General features: G+C 36.7%; 1 protein-coding gene across 1 annotated transcript; it reads right to left on the bottom strand.

The window, feature by feature from the left end:
- Nucleotides 1–542: 542 nt before the first annotated feature.
- Nucleotides 543–5,335, bottom strand: LOC109218878. The gene is made up of 6 exons (XM_019383275.1): nt 4,965–5,335; nt 4,779–4,879; nt 3,470–3,495; nt 3,088–3,379; nt 1,125–1,228; nt 543–992 (listed from the first exon to the last, which is right to left on the bottom strand). The coding sequence occupies exons 1-6, from the start codon at nt 5,333–5,335 to the stop codon at nt 543–545; spliced, it is 1,344 nt and encodes a 447-aa protein (XP_019238820.1).
- Nucleotides 5,336–24,730: the final 19,395 nt, after the last annotated feature.

The raw sequence follows: 24,730 nt of genomic DNA, 5'->3' as shown, positions 1-24,730 counted from the left end.
ACCATTTGTTGCTGATCTGCTCGTTGCTAAGCTCTTAGCGACGGAAAAATGGGATCCGTCGCAATATTAGCGACGTTCTAGCGACGAACACTATCCGTTGCTGCAATTAGCGACAGAATTTCCGTCGCTATATTAGAAAATTTTGTCGCTAACTTCACAATGCATTTCGTCGTTGGTATACTTTTGTGACAGAAATTCGGTCGCAAATCTGTCGCCAATATTTTGAGACTAATTTCAGCTTTGCATTTGGCAACCAAAATCGTATGTTGCAATCCGTCGCAATATTTTTCCCTTTTAAATCCTTTTTATTTAGCATTTTAAATTTTCTCTGCTCATGCACTTTGCATGTATATTATTAGATATCCTTTATAATAACTAAAATTCATATAAATTAACATACTTCAAGGTCCAAAATGCATATAGCTAATATAATTAAGTTCGAATTATCCCTAACACCAACAATAAAGTTCAAACCAAAAAGGTGCGAATTATCCTTAACACCAACAATAAAGTTCAAACCAAAAAACTTCCAAATACGAGGCTTAGAGGTTAAGGTCATCATCTGAAACAGATGGATGAACCCCATGAACAGTAGCAGTAGTAGGAACATGAACTGTTGGTACCACATCTAATGGGTGGTCAGTAGAAGTCAGTGAGGGTGATGACGAAATCATTTCACGCACCCGCTCAGTCAATACTGGAAGCATATGATCAGTTATCACAGGAACTATGTGCTCTGTTAGTGCAGGAATCAAATGCCTCACTAACTCATCCAGGTTCGATGCTGATTGAGCACCCGAAGGTGGTATTGATGATGAAGCATCTGATCCGGAAGAGCCACGAAGATTCGGTCCATAGTAGCATTTTGCTTGAGATCCAAGACCATATACTCTTCTCTTCTTTTCCCCTCCCGCGGCTTCGTAATATGCTTTACATTGATCAATATCAGATTGAGTTTGTGTTTGTTCCTGTAATATTTTCTGATACCTTTCCTGTAAAAGAGGTGTAATAAGTGCTGAATTAAAATAGTCAAGAATGTTGAGCATTTAATTAACCAACAGAGAGGATGCTTTTCATATTCCTTTTATATTATAGTAAATAAGATTATAAAATATTGAACTTACATGCACAAGTCGAGCTTTCTCATCAAGAAAAGATTTTCCATCATGCCCATGTGTATGGATGTACAAATGTAATTCACTTGGTGTTGGGTCTCGACCCTTTTCAACAGCCTATACCAAAAATAATTTATTTTTAAAAGGATGAAAATATTACTATAGCAAAGGTTCTAACTTTTAATCTTTCTGAACTTGTAACTAACAGAGATTCAATTGATAATGATTGAAATCCCATTTGGAATTGATATTTGGGACATGTTAGATATAATGAGCCCTTCTCCTATTTAACAAGCAAATGGAGGTCACAACAACAAGCTGAAAAATGCAGCAGGAACTGTGGACATATGCCAGTTTGGACAGGAATTTCAGACTCAATTAATGCAAACTGGATCACAATTTTAATGCACACAAGCATGTAGTACTATCATGTACTCTTATCAAGCTTAAGATCACTCCGACATAATCAATTGCAGGTGCTAGCAAACAGTGAGAAAACAGCAGCACATGAATACAAGGGCTCAGAATAAGTAAACATTCTGATTCGACTATATGATTTTCCTTTAGGTTGTAAACATTCTGCTCTATTCGGGCCCAATCTAATTCCATACTACATTGGTCTTTTAAGACAAATTTTGAGATTATCTAGAAGTAGATGTTTTATAATCGAATATTTATCTATTCACTAACATACAAGTCTTTAACCAGACTGAAAAAGCTTTCATGAAAACCCCAACCTAATCTAGATGAAACAACACTATGCCTTAGTCATCTACGGAAGCCCCACGGCGGAGTATTTGAAACACTCAAATCCCATTTCTATTTTTACCATAGACATTAAAGAACAATCAGTCAACTGCCCCTCAACTAGTCGGAATTTACTAGACACATTCTCTATAATTCTTCAAGTTTATTATTCAATGGTTAGAGGTTTTATCATTATTAGACTACTTTTATGTTGGCCATTTACCTAAGACAACTCCCTCCCTCCGTCCCTCCTCCCTCCGGACAGGTTATGCTTTGCAAATCTTACACAGGCAGCATTCCAGATACTAAATGAGGCATAAAATCCCTCCACTTGTGCATGACCATTTAAATTATAAAATCACAAGGGTAGTTGGTGATAGCTGCAGCGAAAGAGCACCAAAATACACTAGTCAAACCAAAATAGCCCTGTTAGCGGGTTCATACTTATGAAGGTCATTAGTTGTGATCATGTACTTAATCATACATACTTAATGGGAGTCTACATACAGACCAACATTCCATTCCTCACTAAGTGAGAAAGTTAACAATCCACTTCTACATTCTTAAGAAAACAGGGGCAGGCAAATACATTGGCAAGTGATCTCCAAAGAGATCTTCGTTCACATCTAGATTGGTTAAGAGTTATATATATATAGTGATATATTCAAACAAGATAGATAAACATTTAAAGGGCTTCTTCTAAGTCTATAGGTAAACTTCAGTAAACTTAGTAGATTTTAATGTCCTGAAAACACAATCATAAACATAATATACAAACAGTAGTTTCCTTTAAGGCAGGGATGAGTACAGAACTCCTAATAGGTGACATTCAAATGTGTACATGTTGTATTCTAACTAATACTACCAAATTACAACAGGACTGAGTACTAAACATGGAATTAGGCTACATGGGCATCATAGTTGGTCCTGAATAGTGAAGATTTACACTACGCAAGCATGATCCAATTATAAGTTAAGTACATTAGTTTTCATAATGAGGTTTTGCAACACATGGTTCTATCAGATGGTATTCAACTATAGCAGATACAATTTCAGTTAGGTTTGTAGACATGATTTAAACCAAGTAGATAGTAGAAGACAGAATTGAAGTGCATAGGTTCCTTAGAGCTTAATCCAGTAACTTTAAGGCATTCTCTCATATAGGAATTTTATTACTTGTTCAATTAAGTAATATTTTCATTCATAAAGTTTTGTTGCGATATACTTAAAAGTCTCTTGCGATACTCTCCAGTGGAGACAGAGCCGCCTGTGTGAGTCCCAATGGAGACTCCACTCCTACCGCCACGACGATTCTTTGCATTTATTTCTGACTTTTCAACACACTTGGGATCTTTCCAAAGTTGTTCCCAACTTTCCCACACTTCTTCTTGAACACCTCTTGGCCTAACTGTTTTAGATTTCATTTTTGAAATGAAATCTTTGTACCTTATTGATGCCTTAATCTCCCATTGGCTCCTCACTGCACTATCCATGGAAGAGTCCCAATAGAATTTCTTCTGAAATAATTTTATTAAGTAATAACATTAATATCTTATTTATAACAGTTAATACACTTCCTAAATTCATTATATAATGAAAAGTTATACCTTGAATTCTCCCCAATAAAAGTTTTCGGAAAAGGGTCAAATATATCCTTGTACTATTCGAAATAGTTTAAATATACCCTTCGTTTGAGTAACTGGTCAACTATATCCTTACCGTTATACTTTTGCACTAATTTGCCCCTAATTTTGACGGATAGACACATGGCAACCTAAAAATCAAATAACCCACCCCCAATTTTAAAATATCCAATTCACTTTACAAACCCCACCCCTTAACTTGAACTATACCCGACCCATTCCCCTCTAAATTCTCTTTATTTTTCTTTTCATTTTCTTTCCTTTTTTCTTTATATCCTTCTCTGTCTTCTACACTCCAAATCAATGTTTTCAATCGATGTTAAAACCCAACTACTTTCAGTCACAAATTAATTAATCTCCCAAACTAGTTCCTTCCACCAGTTCAAATATCAGGAGCTATAGTGATAGAGCTCGAAACTTTAAGCCCCAAAATTTCTTTTCTCAATTATCAAATCTAGCTGCTTTCAATTTTATCAGTACAGTAACCAAATTGTAGCTCAAGCAGACAATTCCATTTTCAAACCCAAATAATTTTTCAAGTTCAAGTGTAATTTCCATAATGCCAATCACGTCTTCAAATTTTGGATCCAAACTCCCAGAATCAACAGCCCAAGGGATTCAATAATGAAGCAATTAAAATTTCTCTATGCGCTACATTTAAGTTGCTGCATACATAAAACCCCAAACTTGAGCTCTCAATCACCCATGGACATGAAAGACAAATTGGACTTGAAATAGGCTCTAAAGACGCTACTGTTTCCATGAAGCCTACAAACTTTACCCCAAATGTACTGTAAATGTTTGCCATTCGCTTCTCGAGGTGACATTATACTTCTTTCTTAGTGTTCACTTCCCAGATCTTAATCAACGAAGTGTTTGGATACTGGTGTGATTTCGACCTTTTGTATCCAAGAAAAGTTCGCCTGACGTATGGTCTGATTAGTTCTCCTTGGCATCCTTTCACCATCTTCGATTCAACTGTTTTGGGGCTGTAACTATTTTCGAAAATGTCTGCAAAGAAGAAACCAAATGAAGGGGAATGGGTCGGGTATGGGTCAAGTTAACGAGGGGATTGTAAAGGGATCCAGGTATTTAAAATCGGGGTGGGTTATTTCTTTTTCAGGTTGTCACGTGTCCTTCCGTCTAAATTAGGGGCAAATCAGTGCAATAGTATAACGGTAAGGATATAATTGACCAGATACTCAAATGGAGGATGTATTTAAACTATTTCAAATAGTATAGGGATATATTTGACCCTTTTCCGAAAAGTTTTTTATCTCGTCAGAGACACTTTTCCAATTGATTCCATTGGGATCAAGTTCATGCTTGAAAGATTTAAATATTTTCGACGAGCATAATCCACTAGGTTCTAACCTGAAAAAATTTGAAGACAATAGTTGAAGGGGTATCATAAATCAAAATTTCTATATAAAAAATAATAGTAAAAACATGGACTAACCCTGTAGGAGCAAGAGTAGTCCGCTGCCCGCGACTACTGGTGCACTCACCTTCGCCAATTGTGTTGCTTTGAGTAGATATGCCCTCACCTATTGGGTTACTCTGATCAGGTGTATTAGGAGATGATTCAGAATGGATAGTTGGGGTATTACCATGACCTGATGTTTGAACGGGTGTGGTACTGCTAGAAGCTAAAGTTTGTACTTGGTTTATGTGATTTCGCCCACCTAAAAAACTCGTACCACCTTGTTGAGGACTAATTATGGGAATGGGAATAGAAGGCATATTTGCAGGAATAGCAGAATTACCCCTACCCCTAACTGAGGACTTGCCTCCACGAGCTATGCTATCTCTGCCTCTCCCTCGAGTCATACCTACAAAAAAAATTACATGTAAGCAAATTATATTCATAAATTGGTATAAGCCAAGAATTAAGTCCCTGCAAACAGAAAACACTGGTATAAGTCAAGAATTGGGCCAAAATTACTGCTAGATTTTTCAATTTTATAGTAAGCGATAAATTTAGGGAAATGAGCGAGAAGTTAGACATCAAAGAAAAGCAATAAATATAGATATATTCTTGCAGATAGCATTCAGCTTAGATTACAACAAACAGAACACATAGCATTCAGCTTTGATTACAACAAACAAAAAACAGTAAGATACATCAACGACAATGTTCATATCTATCACATGATCTTCAACTTCTTCAACTTGGAAGGGGAGATTCGCATCTGAAATTACCATCACTTCCTCATCGGGTAATTCAACAACATGCCGAGGTTTAACTTTCAATACAGCTAACCAATCCTCCTTGTCCTTTCTCTTGCTAGGATAAGGAACATAACACACTTGAGTTGCTTGCATTGCAAGAATAAAAGGTTCATATTTTTTATATTGACGACGATGGTTAACATCCACCAATTTGTATTGATTATGCTTTTTAACACCAACATTCATCGTTGGGTCAAACCATTCACACTTGAATAATACAGTATTCTTTAAAAGGTTCTTCACGGTATTCTACTTGTATAATCTCTTGTATCCGACCATAGTAGTCACCAACATTTGGATCCGATATACAAACTCCACTGTTCATTGTTGATCTTGCGCTACCATGACTTTCTGCGTGAAATTTATATCCATTAACAAAATACACTGAATGACATATTGCGCTTGTCAATGGTTCATGAGCAAGGCTACGCAAGAATGCATTCTCAATATGGTTGCTTCGGACCTATTTAAAAAATTGTGAGACTTAGTTAAATTTAACAAGTCAATTTATGTACATTATTGTATAAAAGTAAATTATTGTTGGAGGCTTATATATTGCTTGAACCATATAGAGAAATATGTTTCGAGATTCTCATCTATTTGATCCTGAGATAAATTCGGATATTCTTCTTGTAAACGTTCCACGTACATACTTCATTGCAACAAAATAAGTTAAAATTAGTGCTTCTGATATATGAATATTTGTTATATTAAGAAAGTATAACTTTCAAATGTTACCTTATAAATGGCTCAACCTCTTTACAATTTAGTAGAATGTAAGTTTGGGCAGCCTTGATTTCTTCCAAGGCTAAACTCCTCTTTTTTGCTTCTCCCGATAGTCGACCCGGATGTGTAAATATTGATAAATTTCCTTTATGATCTTCCACAACACCACTATCATCATTCCGGTCCACATTATGATCACGTGTAATGACATGAGGTTCAAAATAATGAGAAAATAATTGTGTTGACTCTGTCATCAAGTATGCTTCACAAATAGATCCCTCAACACTAGCTTTATTTCCATTCATTTTTTCAAAGTTCCAAGGTACCTAAATAGATAAATGAATGGACCATTAAATTAAAAAGTCATGTGTAGCATACTTGTCACTTTTATGACATAGAAGTTTTAAATTTACCTCTCAAAAGGATACATCCATCGATATTGTACAGGTCCATCAATTCTTGCTTCATATGGCAGGTGCACGGGCAAATGTTCCATTGAGTTAAAGAACCCCGGTGGAAATATACGTTCAAACTTACACAAGATCTGTGGGATGTCTATTTCTAATCTCTCCATGTCAGCCACTCGTAGAGTGGTTGAAGTAAGATCTTTAAAAAATAAGCTCAATTCAGTAAGTGCTTGCCACACATTGCTAGGAAGTAGTTCACGAAAGGCAATAGGCATTAATCGTTGCATGAGCACGTGGCAATCATGACTTTTCATGCCAAATAACCTAGACTTGTTCATCTCTAGACAACGACCCAAATTTGAAACATACCCATCTGGAAACTTCAAACTTTTTACCCAATCTAATAAGATATCCCTTGCTTCATTATCTATTGTATATGCAGCTTTGGGATATTTTCCACTAGCATCCTTTGCCAACTGAGGTCTATCGCAATAGGTTAGCATATCCAGACGTGCTTTCGAATTGTCTTTGGTTTTGTCTTTAACATTAAGGACTGTGTTAAATGCATTATCAAAGACATTCTTTTCAATATGCATGACGTCAAGATTATGCCGAATCATGTTAGAACTCCAATAAGGCAAATCCCAAAAGATGCTTCGCTTTTCCCATCCACAAGATTTACATATTCTCGAATTAACTACTTGTGCATCTTGATCTGTTACTTTCCTTAGCCCTAACTCACTAATTTGGTTCAAAATTTCCTCTCCCGTTCTAAGTGCTGGTGGTAGCCTTTTAACAGTATGACCTTTAAGAAAGTTTTTACGATCTTTCCTAAATGGATGATGTTGGTCAAGGAACATTCTATGTCTATCAAACCAAGTTGTTTTCCCACCATGACGTAATCTAAAAGATTGTGCGTCCTCCATACAATAAGGACATGCTAACTTTCCAGCAGTACTCCATCCTGATAACATAGAATATGCTGGAAAGTCACTGATTGTCCACATCAACGCCGCCCTTAATTGAAAGTTTTGCCTTTTTGAGATGTCAAATGCTTCCACACCTTCTTCCCATAAAAAGGTCAATTCTTTTATTAGAGGTTGTAGAAAAACATCAATTTTTTGTTTAGGATTGGTTGGCCCCGGAACAATGACAGTTAAGAACATGTACGAGGCTTTCATACACATCCAAGGAGGTAAGTTGTATGGAGTGACAATCACCGACCACGAAGAGTATGTTCTTCCTAATTGACCTAATGGTTGGAAACCATCAGTACATAACCCCAACCTCACATTCCTTGGTTCAGCAGCAAAAAATGGATGAGTTTCATTGAAGTGCTTCCAAGCCTCAGAGTCTGATGGATGACGCATTACCCCCTCCTCTTGCATATGCTCATGATGCCATCTCATGTCACCGGCTGTAGCATGAGATGCATATAATCTTCGCAATCTAGGAATCAAAGGAAAATAATACATCCTTTTATAAGGGACTAATTTCCTCTACGAGAACCAACGCGACGTTTAAACCTCTCGTAGCCACAAAACTTGCAAGATGTGAGGTCTTCATCGTCACCCCAATACAACATACATCCTGAATTACAACAATCAATTTTTTCAACCGGCAAACCCAAGCTACGCACTAGCTTCTTGGTTTGATAATAACTTTCAAGCATTATGTTATCTTCAGGTAAAGACTCTTTCATCAATTGCATCATTTGGTCATATCCCCTCTGTGATAAACTGTTCTCCATTTTAATGTTTAACATCCTAGAAACTACTACGAGTTGAGAGAGGGAAGAACCAGGATACAATTCTGTATCAGCGGCCTTTAGCAAATCGTAAAACCTTTGAGACTCAGGATTAGGCTCCTCCTCCATTGAAGGATTAGCCTCATCCTCCATTGAAGGCTCAAAATGATGAGATGACTCAAATTCAGTATTACTATAAGATTGCCAACTAGAACCCTAGCCAAAGTTGGGTCCAGCTGCATCTAAAACCATTTGTCGGTATGGATTGTCATATCCAAATGCAGGTTGAACACCACCATGTAGATCACTGCTAGAAGACATCACATCAGTCACATCTTTTTCCCCTTGATACTTCCAAACAAAATAGTTTTCAACAAATCCAAACTTAAAAGGTGCAATCTAACTGTTTCAATATCCATGTATATAATGTTGCAACATTTTTTACACAGACATCGAACATTCTCACCACTCATGCGATTTCGCTGAGAACGTGCAAACAAGAGAAAGTTATCCACGCCAGTTACAAAATTAGAATTTATACCTCCTCGGCCATCCAACCTCTCGTACATCCAAGCACGCTCTAAATGATCCATATTCCTATTTAATATAGAAATAAAACAGGATAATCAAATTTCTGCTGGATTAAAACTAAAAGAAGTCAAAAGATGAAATTATGAGCCATATTATCAAGAAATAATGACCTGTTACCCAAATGAGTAGCATCATAATGCTCTGTTACTTCAATTGTTCACAAACAATAAGTGACTAAGGTAGTAAATTAAGCACAAAAAAATTGTAAGCTTCGGTGTAAAAGTTGGCAACATTTGTGGTTTAAACTTTAACTTTGACGCAAGAATCATCACTAGCATTAAAGTGTGTTATCGGTCAGTAGAAAGAGGAAAACGATAAAAGTATCCCCATAAAGATAAGATTCCCATAAACTTATGGCGGATTTCCTCCTTTACGAAACCCCTTTCTTCAAATTTTTAACGTGCAGATCTCAAGTTGCAAATGGCATCCATATACTAGAGAGAAGACCACTGTGGGTAGCAAATTGATATTAGAAATATGCAGAACAAAGCAAGCTAAATCTGTTGATCACTTGGGACATCCAAGTGTGACACAAAAAGTATGCCTCAATCTCAAGCAAAGCCAAATTGGGATCCGACTATATGAATCTTCATAATATTCATGTCGCTTCATTTAAATCTATCTCAATTCAATATTATATCAACTAAATATATCAACAAAAAAATAATTTCTCTAACAGTAGAAGTTCTCTTAAATCTCTGACAAAACCAAAAAATTCTTAGCAAATATCACTTGTACCTAATATAAACAGAAAAAAAATGAAATAACTTGGTGAATTTAAGTTGCCTCTCATCACATTACTTGCAATTTCCACTAGAGGCTCCACTCAAACACTGCATAGTTTACTTGCCTTTGCTACTAGAGTCAGAGAACAAAAATTTCTAGCTTACATACAGAGTGGAGGAAGAGAATAAATGAAAATCTAGTAGCAGAATATAGAAACAGCTATTGAGCTATCTAAAATATTAACATTAGCCATAATATATGAATTTAATTTGCAGTCAAAGCTGCTAAGACCTTTGAATATCCTATATATGAAGAAAAAAAAAGTTAATTTATCAAAAAACAGTAACAGATCATCCAGCCAACATACCTAAAACCCAAGATCCATCAAAGAGCAAAAGCCCAAAAAATACAATTTTAGTACTTTTGAACCCAAAGCATCATCATCGTTAATTTTAGTACTTTTAGTACTCACAGTAGTGCTCCAAAAAATTACAAATCTTTAACCCCAAAAATGTTAATTCAACCATCAATTTTCAGCAAATAGAGAATACCCAAATACAGAAACATGGTCTACAAACCTTAGATTTAGCATAGCGACGGAATTTTCGTTGCTAATTCCGTCGCTGTAGGTAAATAAATTTTGTCGCCCACGTTTTGTCGCTAAATCCGTAGCTAAATAGAGGGCGCCAATATTTAGCGCCAATATTTAGCGACGATTTTTCGATTTCATCGCTAATCCGTCGCTATATTATATACTAATTATTTTTTGGCTTTTTTTGCAACGAAACTATTATTCCGTAGCCAATCCGTCGCTAATCAGCGACGGAACTATGTTTGTCGCTAAAATCCGTCGCTAAACGCTGTTTTTTTTGTAGTGGATAGTTGCCTTCAAACAGAAATCGGGAAAATATCTATACTCAGCTTGGGAAAGGTTCAAGGGGCTGCTCAGAGACTGTCCTCATCACAATCAAACAAACGAAGTGTTAGCTCACACTTTCATAGAAAGGCTACATCCTGAGACAAAAATTGTGGTAGATGTTGCAGGGGGAGGTCAAGTGTTGGAGAAAAGTTTCGATGAAATATATGCATTATTGAACAAATTCTCTAAAAGCAATTCTGATTGGTAAGGAAATATGGGCAGGCACATAGTGCAAAAAAATGTAGGGGTTCTCGAGTTAGATGTTGTCTCTGCATTATAAGCGCAGATTGCCACACTGGCCAGCCAAGTCAATCAGATGACCTTGACTATTAACAAGCAACAAGCTCAGCCAGTGCAACAGGTTCAAATATTTTGTGAAGTGTGTGGAGAGGGTCACACGAGCGACTTATGCCCAGTTAATCCAGAGTCAGTATATTTTGTGGGTAATGCAAATAAGGGCCAGACTAATCAATATGGGAACACTTACAATCCAGACTGGAGGAACCACACAAACTTTTCTTGGGGTGGAAATCAAGGTGCTCAAAATCAGTACAGGCCACAAGCTCCTCAACAACAATATAGAACACCACAGGCTGAACGACCTACAAACTCAATGAGTCACATTGAAGAGAAGCTAAAGAAATTGATGGCTGATCAGCATGCTCAAGCAGCAGCCCACGCTATAGCGATCCGAAATCTGGAGAGACAAGTGGGGCAACTTGCCAATGCTCAAAATACTCGACCTATTGGGCTCTTCCTATTGACACTGAGCCTAATCCTAAAGCTCAAGTCAATGCGGTTACCTTGATAATAGAAGAGTATTAGAAGAAGTTCCAAAGAAAAAGAAGTATATGGCTAATCCTGAGGAAGAATTAGTTCCCAAGCCATTAGAGGAGTGAGAAAGAGATCGAAGGATCAGAAATTGTGACAAGGCCACCACCTCCGTTTCCACAAAAATTGTTGAAGCGAAAAGATGATGCTAAGTACAAGTAATTCTTAGATATTTTGAGCCAGGTGCGTGTGAATTTGTCTTTGGTGGAAATTTCGCAATAAGTGCTAAGTATGCAAGGTATCTCGGAGATATTGTGGCAAACAAGCAAAGACATACAGAGTTAGAAATAGTTTCACTTACTGAAGAGTGTAGTGCTAGAGTTCAGAGTAAACTTCCTCCTAAGTTGAAGGATCCTGGGAGTTTCACAATTCCTCTGTCTCTTGGAAAATAAGAAGTTGGTAGAGCCCTGTGTGATTTGGGGCTAGTATAAATTTGATGCCATCATCTTTATTCAAGCTACTCGGATTAGGGTGCTTAGACTTACTATAATCACTTTACAGTTGACATATCGGTCATTAGTTATGCCATAAGGAATTATTGAGGATGTGTTAATTCGAGTGGGAAAGTTTATTCTTCCTGGTGATTTTGTTGTTCTTGATTACGAGGCACATGAGTAAGTGCGCATTATTTGGGGAGACCATTCTTAGCTACTGGTGGGGCGATTATTGATGTGAGGAAAGGAAAGTTGAAGATGAGAGTTGATGATGAGGAAATCACTTTTAATGTGTACAAGGCACTTAAGCTCCCTAAGGATTATGAGGACTTGTGCATGATTATTGTGGTAGAATTGAAGGAAATGGAGCAGAGTCCTTATGTGAATTGTAGTGATCCAGATGGGATAATTGAGTTAGAGGATGGGGTGTTGCAAGCTAAGTGTGTAAAGATGATTGAGAAAAGAGCCAGAGATGAAAGTGGGGACCTTCGGTGAGCGTGCAAAATGGCTAGACTTCATGGGAGAAAGAAGAAGAGAAAGCGCCCAGCCTGAGAAAAGTAGTAGAGTCGTGCCACGATTATAAATAAGGAGCTTGTTGGGAGGCAACCCAACCTATATTTTATTTATTTATTTATTTATTTATTTATTTATTATAGTCAAGTTTTGTGGTTTTTTTTTTGTTTTGCAGGGTAGGGGAAGCCTGAGTACCCGAAGTTGAAGCTGAGGAGCATGTTTGAACTTAAGTGTGGGGTCGTCCCGACCCTTAGTATTGAGAACGGAAAAGGGCCTGATATATCCCTCTACTTTGTTTTATTGTTCAATCCTGTCCCCCGTTATACTTTCCGTCCAAATTTACCCCTACCGTCCATCAAAGTTCTATATTTGCCCCTATTTTAACGGCCGGGACACGTGGCACATTCTGAATACGGAAAAGGGCCTGATATATCCCTATACTTTATTTTATTGTTCAATCCTATCCCTTGTTATACTTTCCGTCCAAGTTTACCCATGCCCTCCATCAAAGTTCTATATTTGCCCCTATTTTAACGGTCGAGACACGTGGCATATTTTAGGAGAAAGAACCAGTACAAAAACAAAAAACTCCAAACTGCCCTAGAACCCATGACTCGCATGCTCGTTTTTCCTCTCTTAATTTTTTTCCAAACTTCTCTTAAATAAAAACTTTTAATCCGTGTAAGAGATTATCTTAGTCTGACAAAGAGATGAGGTTCAAAGACACAATTTCCGGCGCCGGCGTGACTTTGTGAATGGTCTTGAGTACTTGGGCATGTATGAAATCTTACTATATTTATTTTAGCCATAGAAATTACTTCCCCAGCTTCATTGAACTGTTCGAAATTGGACCCAATCTCCTATCGTTGTTTTGAGATCGCCGGAGAAAGAATTCCATCAAGCCCGTCTGAAGTTTCAAATTTTCTGCCACACCTATTTCAATTTTTTCTTAAATCAATGATATTGAAAGAAAATACATATGCAAGGAATTGTGGGCGACTTCGAGCAATTTTGTTTTCAAAGGTGGAGTTTCATTCAGTGATAACAAGAGGAAGAAAAAAATGTAAGGGAGTGAGGAGTAAGAAAATAGAAGTAAAGAAAAAAATGGTGGCAACAAGCAAAGAGATGACAGAACCTTGTGTCTTTGAACCTCATCTCTTTGTCAGACTAAGATAATCTCTTACACGGATTAAAAGTTTTTATTTAAGAGAAGTTTGGAAAAAAATTAAGAGAGGAAAAACGAGCATGCGGGTCATGGGTTCTAGGGCGGTTTGGAGTTTTTTTGTTTTTGTACTGGTTCTTTCTCTTACAATATGCCACGTGTCCCGGTCGTTAAATTAGGGGCAAATATAGAACTTTGATGGAGGGCATGGGTAAACTTGGACGGAAAGTATAACGAGGGATAGGATTGAACAATAAAATAAAGTATTGGGATATATCAGGCCCTTTTCCGTATTCAGGATGTGCCACGTGTCTCGGCCGTTAAAATAGGGGCAAATATAGAACTTTGATGGACGGTAGGGGTAAATTTGGACGGAAAGTATAACGGGGGACAGGATTGAACAATAAAATAAAGTAGAGGGATATATCAGGCCCTTTTCCGTATTGAGAATCATGTCTGAGCTAGGCCCGAAAGGGTATCCAGGAGTATTTCTCACCCTTGTTTTAATATTTTTCTCTGTGATCATTCATCGAGGACTATGCATAAAATATGTGTGGGGTGGAGAGACTACTTTCGGAAGTGTAACTGTATAAAACTGTTTTTTATTAATTTTTCTTTTAGAACTCGTAGTAGACATAGTCTAGGTTCTCAAACCAAAAAAGCAAGGAAAAAAAAGAAAATAGAAATTTTTTTTAGAAAAGCTCGGACTTTTCCTGACGATGTATCTTTTGGACAATTTTCTTGAGGGATTAAAGTCTAATTAAAAAAAACAAAAAGTTTTTTTTAGGATAGTTAGGTAGTATACCTTGGTTTTCTTTGGGCGCCGGTTCTTTTCCAAGGGTGTAGCTCAAACCGGGTACTTCTTTTTAGGAATGTTAAGAAGAAACTGAGTTGCTCTGAGATACTTATTGACGTGTTTGGTACTGGCACACTAGGCTATAGCACGCGCTCTGTCTTTCCGTACATTTGATTTGAAATGTGATGCCTCAATAAAATAAATAGCCTACTCTGTGATGCCTTTTCTCAATTTTTTGACTTGTATGTCACATCGTGCAATATTGCTTAAAATTTCTCAACTATATGTGCTTGTTTGACTTGAGAGTTGAACATAACCGTATCGATTGAATCATGTGCAATGTGTGTGTGAGGAATTGTGATTTTCTGTGCTATCCAGTGTAGTCTAGAACTTTCCTCGTGTGCTAATCGAAGCGAAAACATTAAGTTGTGGTAGTATAGAAGATGACGTAGGCACTTCTTGCTTGATCATAGATGTGCTTGTCACTTAAAGATAAAATTTTCCGTTGCTAGCCCCTTTGAGCCTATAGACCTTTCCTTTGGCACCCACATTACAAGTTGTACCCCTATTTTTGTTCTTAATTTGAAATTGTTGAACATTTACCTCCTAATGCACTTAATCTCTAAAAGAAGTAAGGTGAGAGATTGGGGAGTAGCTTTCGAGTGGAACCATAGAAGGGCCCTTAAGGTGCACTAAAGTTGTGGAAAAAGAGGTCAGTAGCCGATGAACCTTAATGTATGGAGTGTGTGTATTAAAAAAAGAGAAAAAGAAAAAAAATTGCAAGAAAAAAAATAGTTCAAATAATGTAGAAAAACACGCACCTCCTAATCTTACTAATTTGTGCTAGTGGGAGTATAGAAGTGCTTAATTGAAAAAAGGGCTATGTTGTATATGGGTTGTAGCAAGAGAATTGGTTGAGAAGAATATGTGCTCGATTTGTGAGTATAGTGTATTAAAGTGCTTAGGAGGTTTAGTCACTATTCCTAAATGTATCATACCCGTCCCTTATCTTACATTACAACCTTAAAGTCCTAACTGATCCTGGATTTGGCTAGCTTAGGTTAGTAGAGATGTACACTATGGGCAAGCTTATGGTATGACCACGAGATGCACATGAATTCTTCGTGAGAGTGAGCGATTTTTTTGTTCAAATTGTGTGATTTCCTTAAATTATGTTCAAAGGCATACTTGAATGTGTTGACTATTTGTTCACTCTTTTGTTTGTTGGTGAGGGCACATGATCTCATGAAGGATTGGTAATGTTGTAAATTTCTCTTGTTGGGTGAGTGCGCGAGTTGAGGGTGCTTAGTGGTAACGAGTCAGCTCTTGAGGTAGGGTGGTGACGGATAGGTTGTTTGAGCTGATTGAATTGAAATTTTTATACTGGGGCTTGCTTAAAATGGGAAGAATGTGAAAGTTGTATGTTCGTGCTTGATTTCCGGTATCGATCATAGTCAAGGGTAGAGTGTATGGCTAAAATTAAATTGCTCCACTCTAGTTGAGATGTGTACGTTGTTGGGGGTGTAGTTGATAGTCCCCCTGCTTGAGGACGAGCAAGAGTCTAAGTATGGGGTGTTGATATTTAGTTTAAAGTATATATATATTAATATGTATAGCGTCTCATGTTTTACTCGTGTGATTTTGGATGTAAAATGTATTGATTTATGTTAAGTTATGGTGTTTTTATATCTAGGAATCATCTGGAGGCAATAGGGGGCGAAAGGTGCGAGATTAGAGCCAAAAAGGAGAAAAGATTAAAAATGGCGATTTCTATGGCCACAGGCAGCGTGGGGCGCTACCTGTGGCCCAATTTTCAGAATGTTTATGTTCACAGTGTCAAGGCTAGCGCCCTACGTTACCCTGGGGCTGGTGATGGAAAACTTCTCCAACTTTGCCCGGACAAGGTTATTTAAGCCCAAGACCAACCCAACGCGTATAAAAGCAAGACCAAGCCTATTTTGAGAGAGAGACGCCACTTTGAAGGAAAAATACACGCGAGGAACATCCGGGAGTAAGAATATCTAAGTTTTCTTCATCTTTTCTTAGTAGTTTCAATTATTCAACACTTGTGAATTGACATTATCATGAGTGGCTAAAACCCATAGTTCTGGGGTTGTGATTTAGCCATGTATATTGTCGTTTAAAGTTGACTTGACCGTTATTACAATACACCAATATATGATTGTTTCTTCAATTTTGTGATTAATTGCTTAGTCTGGCCAACAGTGAGGTTCTATTTACTATCTATGCTATGCTTGGGAAAGCCATGTTTAGATTAGAGAATAATTGAAAAGAGATTTTATCTTAACTCTGGGGGGGGGGGGGGGGATTTGTGGTTTGGATAGGAATATACCTAGTCACCGTGCTTAATTACATATCGTAATCTTAATGCGCTCTTAATAGATTGATACCACAGGAATATAGGCGTTAATCTATTTTGAATAGGCGGGTAGTACTTCGAGAGAAGGCTACGAGAGAAATTGTTCGATTAATTAGCAACCATGGGTAATTTGTATGAAAGAGAGAGTTAACTAGAGCACAATAGGATTGGTGAATCGATCACAATCATGGAATATTTTTCTCTACTGAATACACAACAACCATTGTGTTGCTTGATAAATTAGTTACTTGTTAGAATTATAGCGTCGTATAATCACACTTTTGAACTCGGAAATACTTGACTAAATAATAATCTTAGTGAAACTAGGGGGTAGTTAACACAAGTCTCTGTGGTTTCGACACTCGATTTATCGTTTTATTACTTGTACGACCACGTATATTTGTGTGTGCATATGGGAGCAACACTGATGCATATACACACATATTGGGCATCGACTTTCATACTTCCCAAAGCAATACTCAAAAACATTACAGCAATTTGTCGCAATTATCTCTGGGATGGTAAGGTGGAAACAATCAGGGTACCACTAATGTCCTGGGACCTCGTTTGTCGACCAAAACAGGAGTGAGGGGTTGGGATAAAGGACAGTGTGGTATGGAATGAGGCAGCCAAAGAGAAGTATGTATGGGACATAACTCAAAAGACTGATTCTTTGTGGGTCAAATGGATCAACCACATCTACTTAAGAAATGTAGATTGGTGGCAATACAATGTACCACAAGACAGCAATTGGTATTGGAAGAAAATATGTCACATAAGAGACAAACTTGCAAGTAGGGGCGGCCCTTCCATAAAGTAAGTAAAGCAACCGCTTTAGGCCCCATATTTGTGAGGGCCCCATTTTTTGTTACACCTAATAGGCTATGTATAAGTTTAAAAAAGAGTTCTATAAAGTGAAAACGCTTGATTTCTTTCTTTAACAAATATAGAGAAGAAGGATTTGCAATTGATATAATTTCTACCAAGGAAATTGCACTTGAAATGAATATCGAACCTGAATTTCGTAAGAAACGTGTGATATATAGAAAGTAACAATTTGATGCGAATGTTGATAATGGAATCTCAAAATTCGAAGAGTCCTTTAGAGTTGATTAGTTTAGGCTATTTTTCACTTCAAAATAGATTTGAACAATTCAAAGCATATGGAGACATTTTTGGTTTTCTATCAATAAAAACTAAGAACACTAGATGTTGGAAATTTAAAAAAAAATTGCTTTAATCTTGAATGTTCCTTAAAGCATAATAATCATTTCAATATTGATGGTTTAGATTTATTTTCTGAATTAAAAGTGTTAAGGAAAATAGTACATTTAGAAGATAACAGTTTAATTGATACACTTAATCAAATAAAAAGATTTAATTTTTTTCCAAATTCCTAAATTGCGTATGGAATAATGTTCATAATTCATGTCACCGTTTCTTTAGCGAAAAGAAGTTTTCAAAATTAAAATTGATAAAATCTTACTTAAGAACAACAATGTCACAACTCACAAGAAAGGTTAAATGGATTAGCTATATTGTCAATTGAGAAAAACTTATTAGGAGTTATTGATTATAAGAAAATTATTAATAACTTTGTATCTAAGAAAAGCTAAAAAAATATAACAACAACAACAACAACAATATACCCAGTATTATCCCACACCATGGGGTCTGGGGGGTAGTGTATACGCATACCTTTCCCCTGCCTTGTGATTTTAGATCAAAAGCTAAAAAAATAGACTTCAAATAAATAATAATAATAATAATAAATAAAAAAAAGTTAAAGCCCCTCATAAAGTTTGGCTTTAGGCCACAAAATTCGTCGGGACGCCCCTGCTGGCAAGGGGTTATGTTCATGGAGGATGGCAATCACAAACAGGAAAATATACAATCCAAAAAGGTTACTCCTGGTTGAAGGGGAACCTGGACACATGCCAATGGGGGAGATGGGTTTGGAACAAGAAGAACATTCCAAAACACTGCTTCATTTGCTTGTTGACTATGCAGAAGAAGCAACTTACAAAGGATAGGCTAGCTCTCAGAGGAATCAGCTCAGATGGCCTATATGTAGAATGTGAAAATGCACCAGAATCTATTAACCACTTATTCTATGAGTGTCACTTCTACAAGTTATGCCTCACTGAAGTACTTTAGCGGCTAAAGATAAGGATCACAAATTTTGAAGGACAACACCTATGGAAAAGAGTAGCCAGAAAAATGGGAGGTAAATTGAGCAGGGAGTTCTCATATGCAGTATTGGCAGCAATGAATTATTACATCTAGAAGGGGAGGAATGAACTCTTCGGCAGAGTTCAGTTCCTGGACCACACAAAGTATGTGACCAAATCAAAGAAGAATGCAGAATTCGAATGATGGAGATCTCAGCAAATGGAAAAGGGACAAGGATAGGAGATGGCTGGAAGAAGTATATACATAGATAGTAGATAGGCAGGACCAGCACCTGTACAGATATAGGATAACAATAGACTTACTTGAGCATAACTGAGTAAGTACGGGATTTTCTTTATATAGCTAGATGATAGAGTGCTTTGTGTTTGTTCTGGTGATAAATAAAAAAAATTCATTCCACCAAAAAAAAAAAATCCTTCCACCTATTGGACTACAATTTTTCTTAACGTTAAATTTAAGTTTAAAATTGATGGAAGTTTAATATATGGACTTTTTCATTAAAGAAATGGCATTGGCTTATTGATCCACGTGTAGTTAGCTCAACTCATTCGCAATCAGATCCATTAATCCAAACACGTTTTTTAAAGATACCCAAACACTTCATCCTCTAAATTCATCCTTATCTAGTACCATTTTAAGGTTCTCTGAGGCCACAAAAATTTTGGTCGAATTTTGAAAACTATCAGCTATTATGCACTTAAAAAGAAAAATAGGTAGTCTTCTCAGGGAGGACCAACCCATTATCATCTCAGGGTGGTGGAAATGACACCAAGTAGCGACTTTTAAGTATGTTATTTAAAATATGTTTACTATTTATAATATATTAAAAGATTAGCCAATTCGTTCAAAATTTAGAACACGGCGTCCCGAAGTGTAAACCTCAAAGTTCAAATTTCAGGATATCGTATCCTAAAATTTGAAAATTCCGTCCAAAAATTTTGAATCTTATATCTTGAATTCTAAATTAGCAATTCAGAAATTTAGGGCACTTAGTTCTAAATTTCAAATTAGCAGCTCAAAAATTTAGGACACTAAGTCCTGAATTTCAAATTAGAAACTCAAAAATCCAGGATATATAAATTCAAGATACTTAGTTCTGAAGTTTAGGTGAACCGACTAATCTTTAAATCTATACTATATTAAAAGTGGGAAGCTCTTTAATCAAATGTTAAATTATCAAAATACCCTTTTCAATAATTAAATACCTTAGTTATATTTTAAAATTACCAAAATATCATTTTAAATAATTAAATACCTTACTTATATTTATTTTTAAAAATCACTCCCAACCAACATTCATACTCTTTCATGAACAGTCACAACCATTCTATTCAAAAACTTATTTTCTTTTTAACTCAATAAATTTATCTTCAATGCTAAACATTCATCACAATCGTAATATGCATATATATTGACATCTTCAAGCCATATTTAAGCTATGATTTTATTGGGTGGTAGATCCATTTTTAAAAACTTTATTTTTGTCTCAACTTTGCTCAAAGAATTCAAGAGGTTAACACTATTTCAAGTAGATAGTAATCTTTGTGATCTCTTCGATTTCATTTCTTTTCATATATTCTCAAGATGCATAATATCAACACTATTTGTATAGATGCATAATATCAACACAAAATTCTTCCACATTACCACAATGCAACGTAGAAGAAAAAATAGAATCCTTAGCCTAAGAGATGAGGGAAAAGTAACTGATTTTACGACCAAAAAGAGATCATCCCTTTAATTACTGAATTCTTTTAAAATTTCTTTACCACAAGCCATGTTTTCTCCCCTAAAAATCAAACGCCAATGTCCTACTATGCTACTCTTGATAGCATGGACCACCCTGCCCTAAGCTTGGAACCTAATCTCCAGGAAATTAAACAAGCAATCTTCTCCTTTAAGCCTTATAAAGCGTCAGGACCGGATGATCTTCACCCATTCTTCTACCAAAAATTCTGGAATGAAACAAAAAACGTCTTAATCAGCTTCTGTAAGGATACTTTTAGAAATAAAAGATGGTGGAGGAAATGAACAAAACCTACATTTGCTTAATTCCAAAATGTCAGAATCTGGAAACTATAAAACAATTTAGACCTATAAGCCTCTGTAACACTGCCTACAAAATCATTACAAAGATTATAGTTAATAGAATCAAACCACTCCTCCCAAAGGTCATACACCCCACACAAACTAGCTTCCTAAAAGGGAGAAGGGCCTCAGATAATGCCATCATTGTGAACGAAGTAATGACCTACTATAAGAGAACTAAAGGGAAGAAAGGAAAAATGTTAATTAAAATAGATCTGGAAAAAGCCTTCGATAGAATAGAATGGTCCTTCGTAAGGTTCTCACTAATTTCTTTAAATTTCCCCAAAGATCTAATAGACCTAATAATGTCTTGTATCTCTACCACTTCAACTTCAATCCTGATAAACGAGTCTAGCACTGATTTCCACAAGGGGAATTAGACAAGGGGACCCCCTATCCCCATACTTGTTCATAATCTGCATGGAAATGCTATCTAAGCTTATACACCACGAAATTGACTGCTGCAATTGGATCCCCATAAAAATGTCTAACAAAGGACCATAGCTATCTCACCTGTTCTTTGCAGACGATCTAATCTTAATGGCAGAAGCCAACCGAAAAAGCTGTAACTCAATAATAGACACCCTTAATAAATTCTGCAATTATTCAGGTCAATCTATTAATTTCCAAAAGTCAAGAGTTATCTTCTCCAAAAATACCTCCTCCAGAAACAAGGAGTGCATCAATCAATGTTTATCCATGAGATCCTCAAATGAAGTAGAGAAATACCTAGGATTCCCAATCCTGAACTCAAATCCATTCAAAAAAGATTTCCAACATATTATTGATGGCCTCAACAGTAGACTACAGGGATGGAAAGTAAACCTCCTGACTATAGCAGGAAGAACTACCCTAATAAAATTCACCTTTGCAGCAATCCCTAATCATGTCATGCAAATTTACAGCCTCCCAAAAAGCTACCCTAAAAACTATCGACACCATCCAAAGAAACTTCCTGTAGAGAAGCACCTCTGAAAAAAGAAAATGCCATCTTATTAATTGGAACACAGTAACTAGGGATAAGAAGGAAGGAGGCCTGGGGCTATACAAAGCCAAATGGAAAAACCAATCCTTCAATGCAACCCTGGCGTGGAGATTTGCAAGGGAAAACAATCTCTATGGGTAAAAGTCCTACAGAATAGATATAACATCAATAGGGATTCCTCCAGGTGGAAATACCTGGGGGAAAAAGGAGGAACCCACACCTGGAAAAATATCTGTATTGGAGGAGAACTGTGAAAAAGGCATCCATTGGGAAGCAGGTAATGGGGAATCCATTAACCTATGGCATGATGCCTGGATTATGGACTCAAGCCCCCTTCGATCCCTCATACAGGGGCCCCTACCTCTCAATGAAATAAATCTCTCCCTATGCTCCATCCTAGAAGAAGGATCTTTCAACATCAACATCTTCTCCTTTGAGTTACCAGAAAACATTTGCATGAAATTTTTAGCATGTATAAAAAACAAAGCGAGCCGGCAGTCGACAAATTTACTTGGGAAGAGGGATCTAATGGATCTTTCTCTACTAAGGCTGCCTACAAAATTGTTAAAGCTCAATCGAAAGAAGAAGGAAACTGGACAGACTTTTCCTGGCTATGGAAGCTAGACACCCTAAACAAAATTAAATCCTTCTTATGGACAGTTGTCCACAATAGGCTACCCACATCCAAAATGCTCTACAATAGAAAAATCACTAACTCCAGCACTTGCAACATCTGCCAAAATGAAGAAGAAGATATGGAACACATGTTCTTCAACTGCCGTCACTCAAAACCTATTTGGGATCAACTGGGAAGTTTCTACAAATACCGGGACCAGCCACGCAATGACCTCACTATGCATAACTGGTTAAAACCCTTTGTCACACAAATTCCCCTTTTAACAAATACTTAACTAAGGCAGATATCCTACCCTTCACACTTTGGCATATCTGGATCCACAGAAATAATTTCATCTTTAATAACAATAAATCTCCCCTCTAATTAAAAAATATTGTTAAAAGCGCAACGGATTTTAAATTGTTAACAGAATCTATTCAGAGTCCTAGCTTAAGGACCATCATTTACATAAAATGGAAGCCACCTGATCGAGGAATTTTCAAATTAAACATAGATGGCTCTAGCTTAGGAAACCCTGGTAAGGGAGGCATTGGGGGGGGGGGGGGTCATCAGAAACAGTGATAACAACTAGATTATAGGTTTTAGCATGTCCATTCCCCACGCTACTAATATCTACATGGAAGGCCTCGCCCTTATACAGGGTCTAAAAATAGTTATACAACAAAACATTAGGCCACTAGTGGTTGAAACAGACTGCAGTGTCCTAGTCAACATGCTTACTAACGATAATGGTCCATATCAAAGTTTGATTACTGATTGCAGATGGATGCTTACTAGAACATGAGAGCCAAAGGTCACCCACGTCTTCAGAGAAGCGAATGGAGTGGCTGATATTCTGGAAAAACATGGAAGCAACTCGAACTTTTTTGGAAATCCTATGTTGTACTTCTCCCCGCCCCCTTTGTTGTCTCTACTTTTGAACTGGACGAACTAGGAACCTTGTGTCCTAGAATAATCCCAAGTTGTAATAACTGTTAAACAGTGCAAAATAAATATCTTCATTACAAAAAATAAACACTATTTCAAAATAATATGTAGATGCTTTATTTTAAAGAACTATAAGTGTCATACTTTTGCATTAACAAAATTGGTTAGACCAACAGAAATCAACAAACAATATAATAGTTAGTATTTGTGTAATAAGGAACTGAACTTGATTCTTACTCTTTTAAAGGTAAATGTGGGGAGTAACACCTAATGATACGTTTAGCTATTAATTTTTTACATTAAAGAGGAAAATATTTTCTCTTAAAAAGATGGTGCTGACAAAGTAGAGAATGGAGATAACATATACGGAAAAGGGCCTAAAATGTCCCTTTACTATATGAAATAGGACAGGTTAGCCCTCCGTTAAAAGTTGGTCTCTATTTTTTCCTTGCCATCAACAAATGGGCTCGTATATGCCCTCCATCACTAATGGAAGACTCATAAAGCCACGTGGAATATGTGAGGGCGAGTTAGACCTAGTTCGAATTGTACAGGGGCATATATGAGTCAGTTATAATAGTCATTTCTCAAATACTTCACAACTCCATATCAGTTTACTTAGACACCTATTTGACAACACCAAACTAATTATCACAGCAAATAAACTAAGTCATTGACACAAACATTCAAATGAATGGCAATGACTTCATTAAATCCTAGTAGCTCAAAGGGGTCGAATCATAACAAAAGACAACAAAAGACAATGTCGGAATGTTGTAGTAGCTCAAAGGGGTTGAATAGGAGGTGTCGTTACGGACTTACTACCAATTATTTCATGGCATGGACACCTTTAAATGCTGGGAGAAGGTTTTTCAAGTGCCCAAAGCATGAGTAAGTAAATTTTTTGATGGGTTCTTTTAATTATTCCGAT

This window comes from Nicotiana attenuata, unplaced genomic scaffold (genome assembly GCF_001879085.1).
Source record: "Nicotiana attenuata strain UT unplaced genomic scaffold, NIATTr2, whole genome shotgun sequence".
NCBI classification, from domain to species: domain Eukaryota; kingdom Viridiplantae; phylum Streptophyta; class Magnoliopsida; order Solanales; family Solanaceae; genus Nicotiana; species Nicotiana attenuata.
This window is presented reverse-complemented; position numbering and strand designations above follow the sequence as displayed.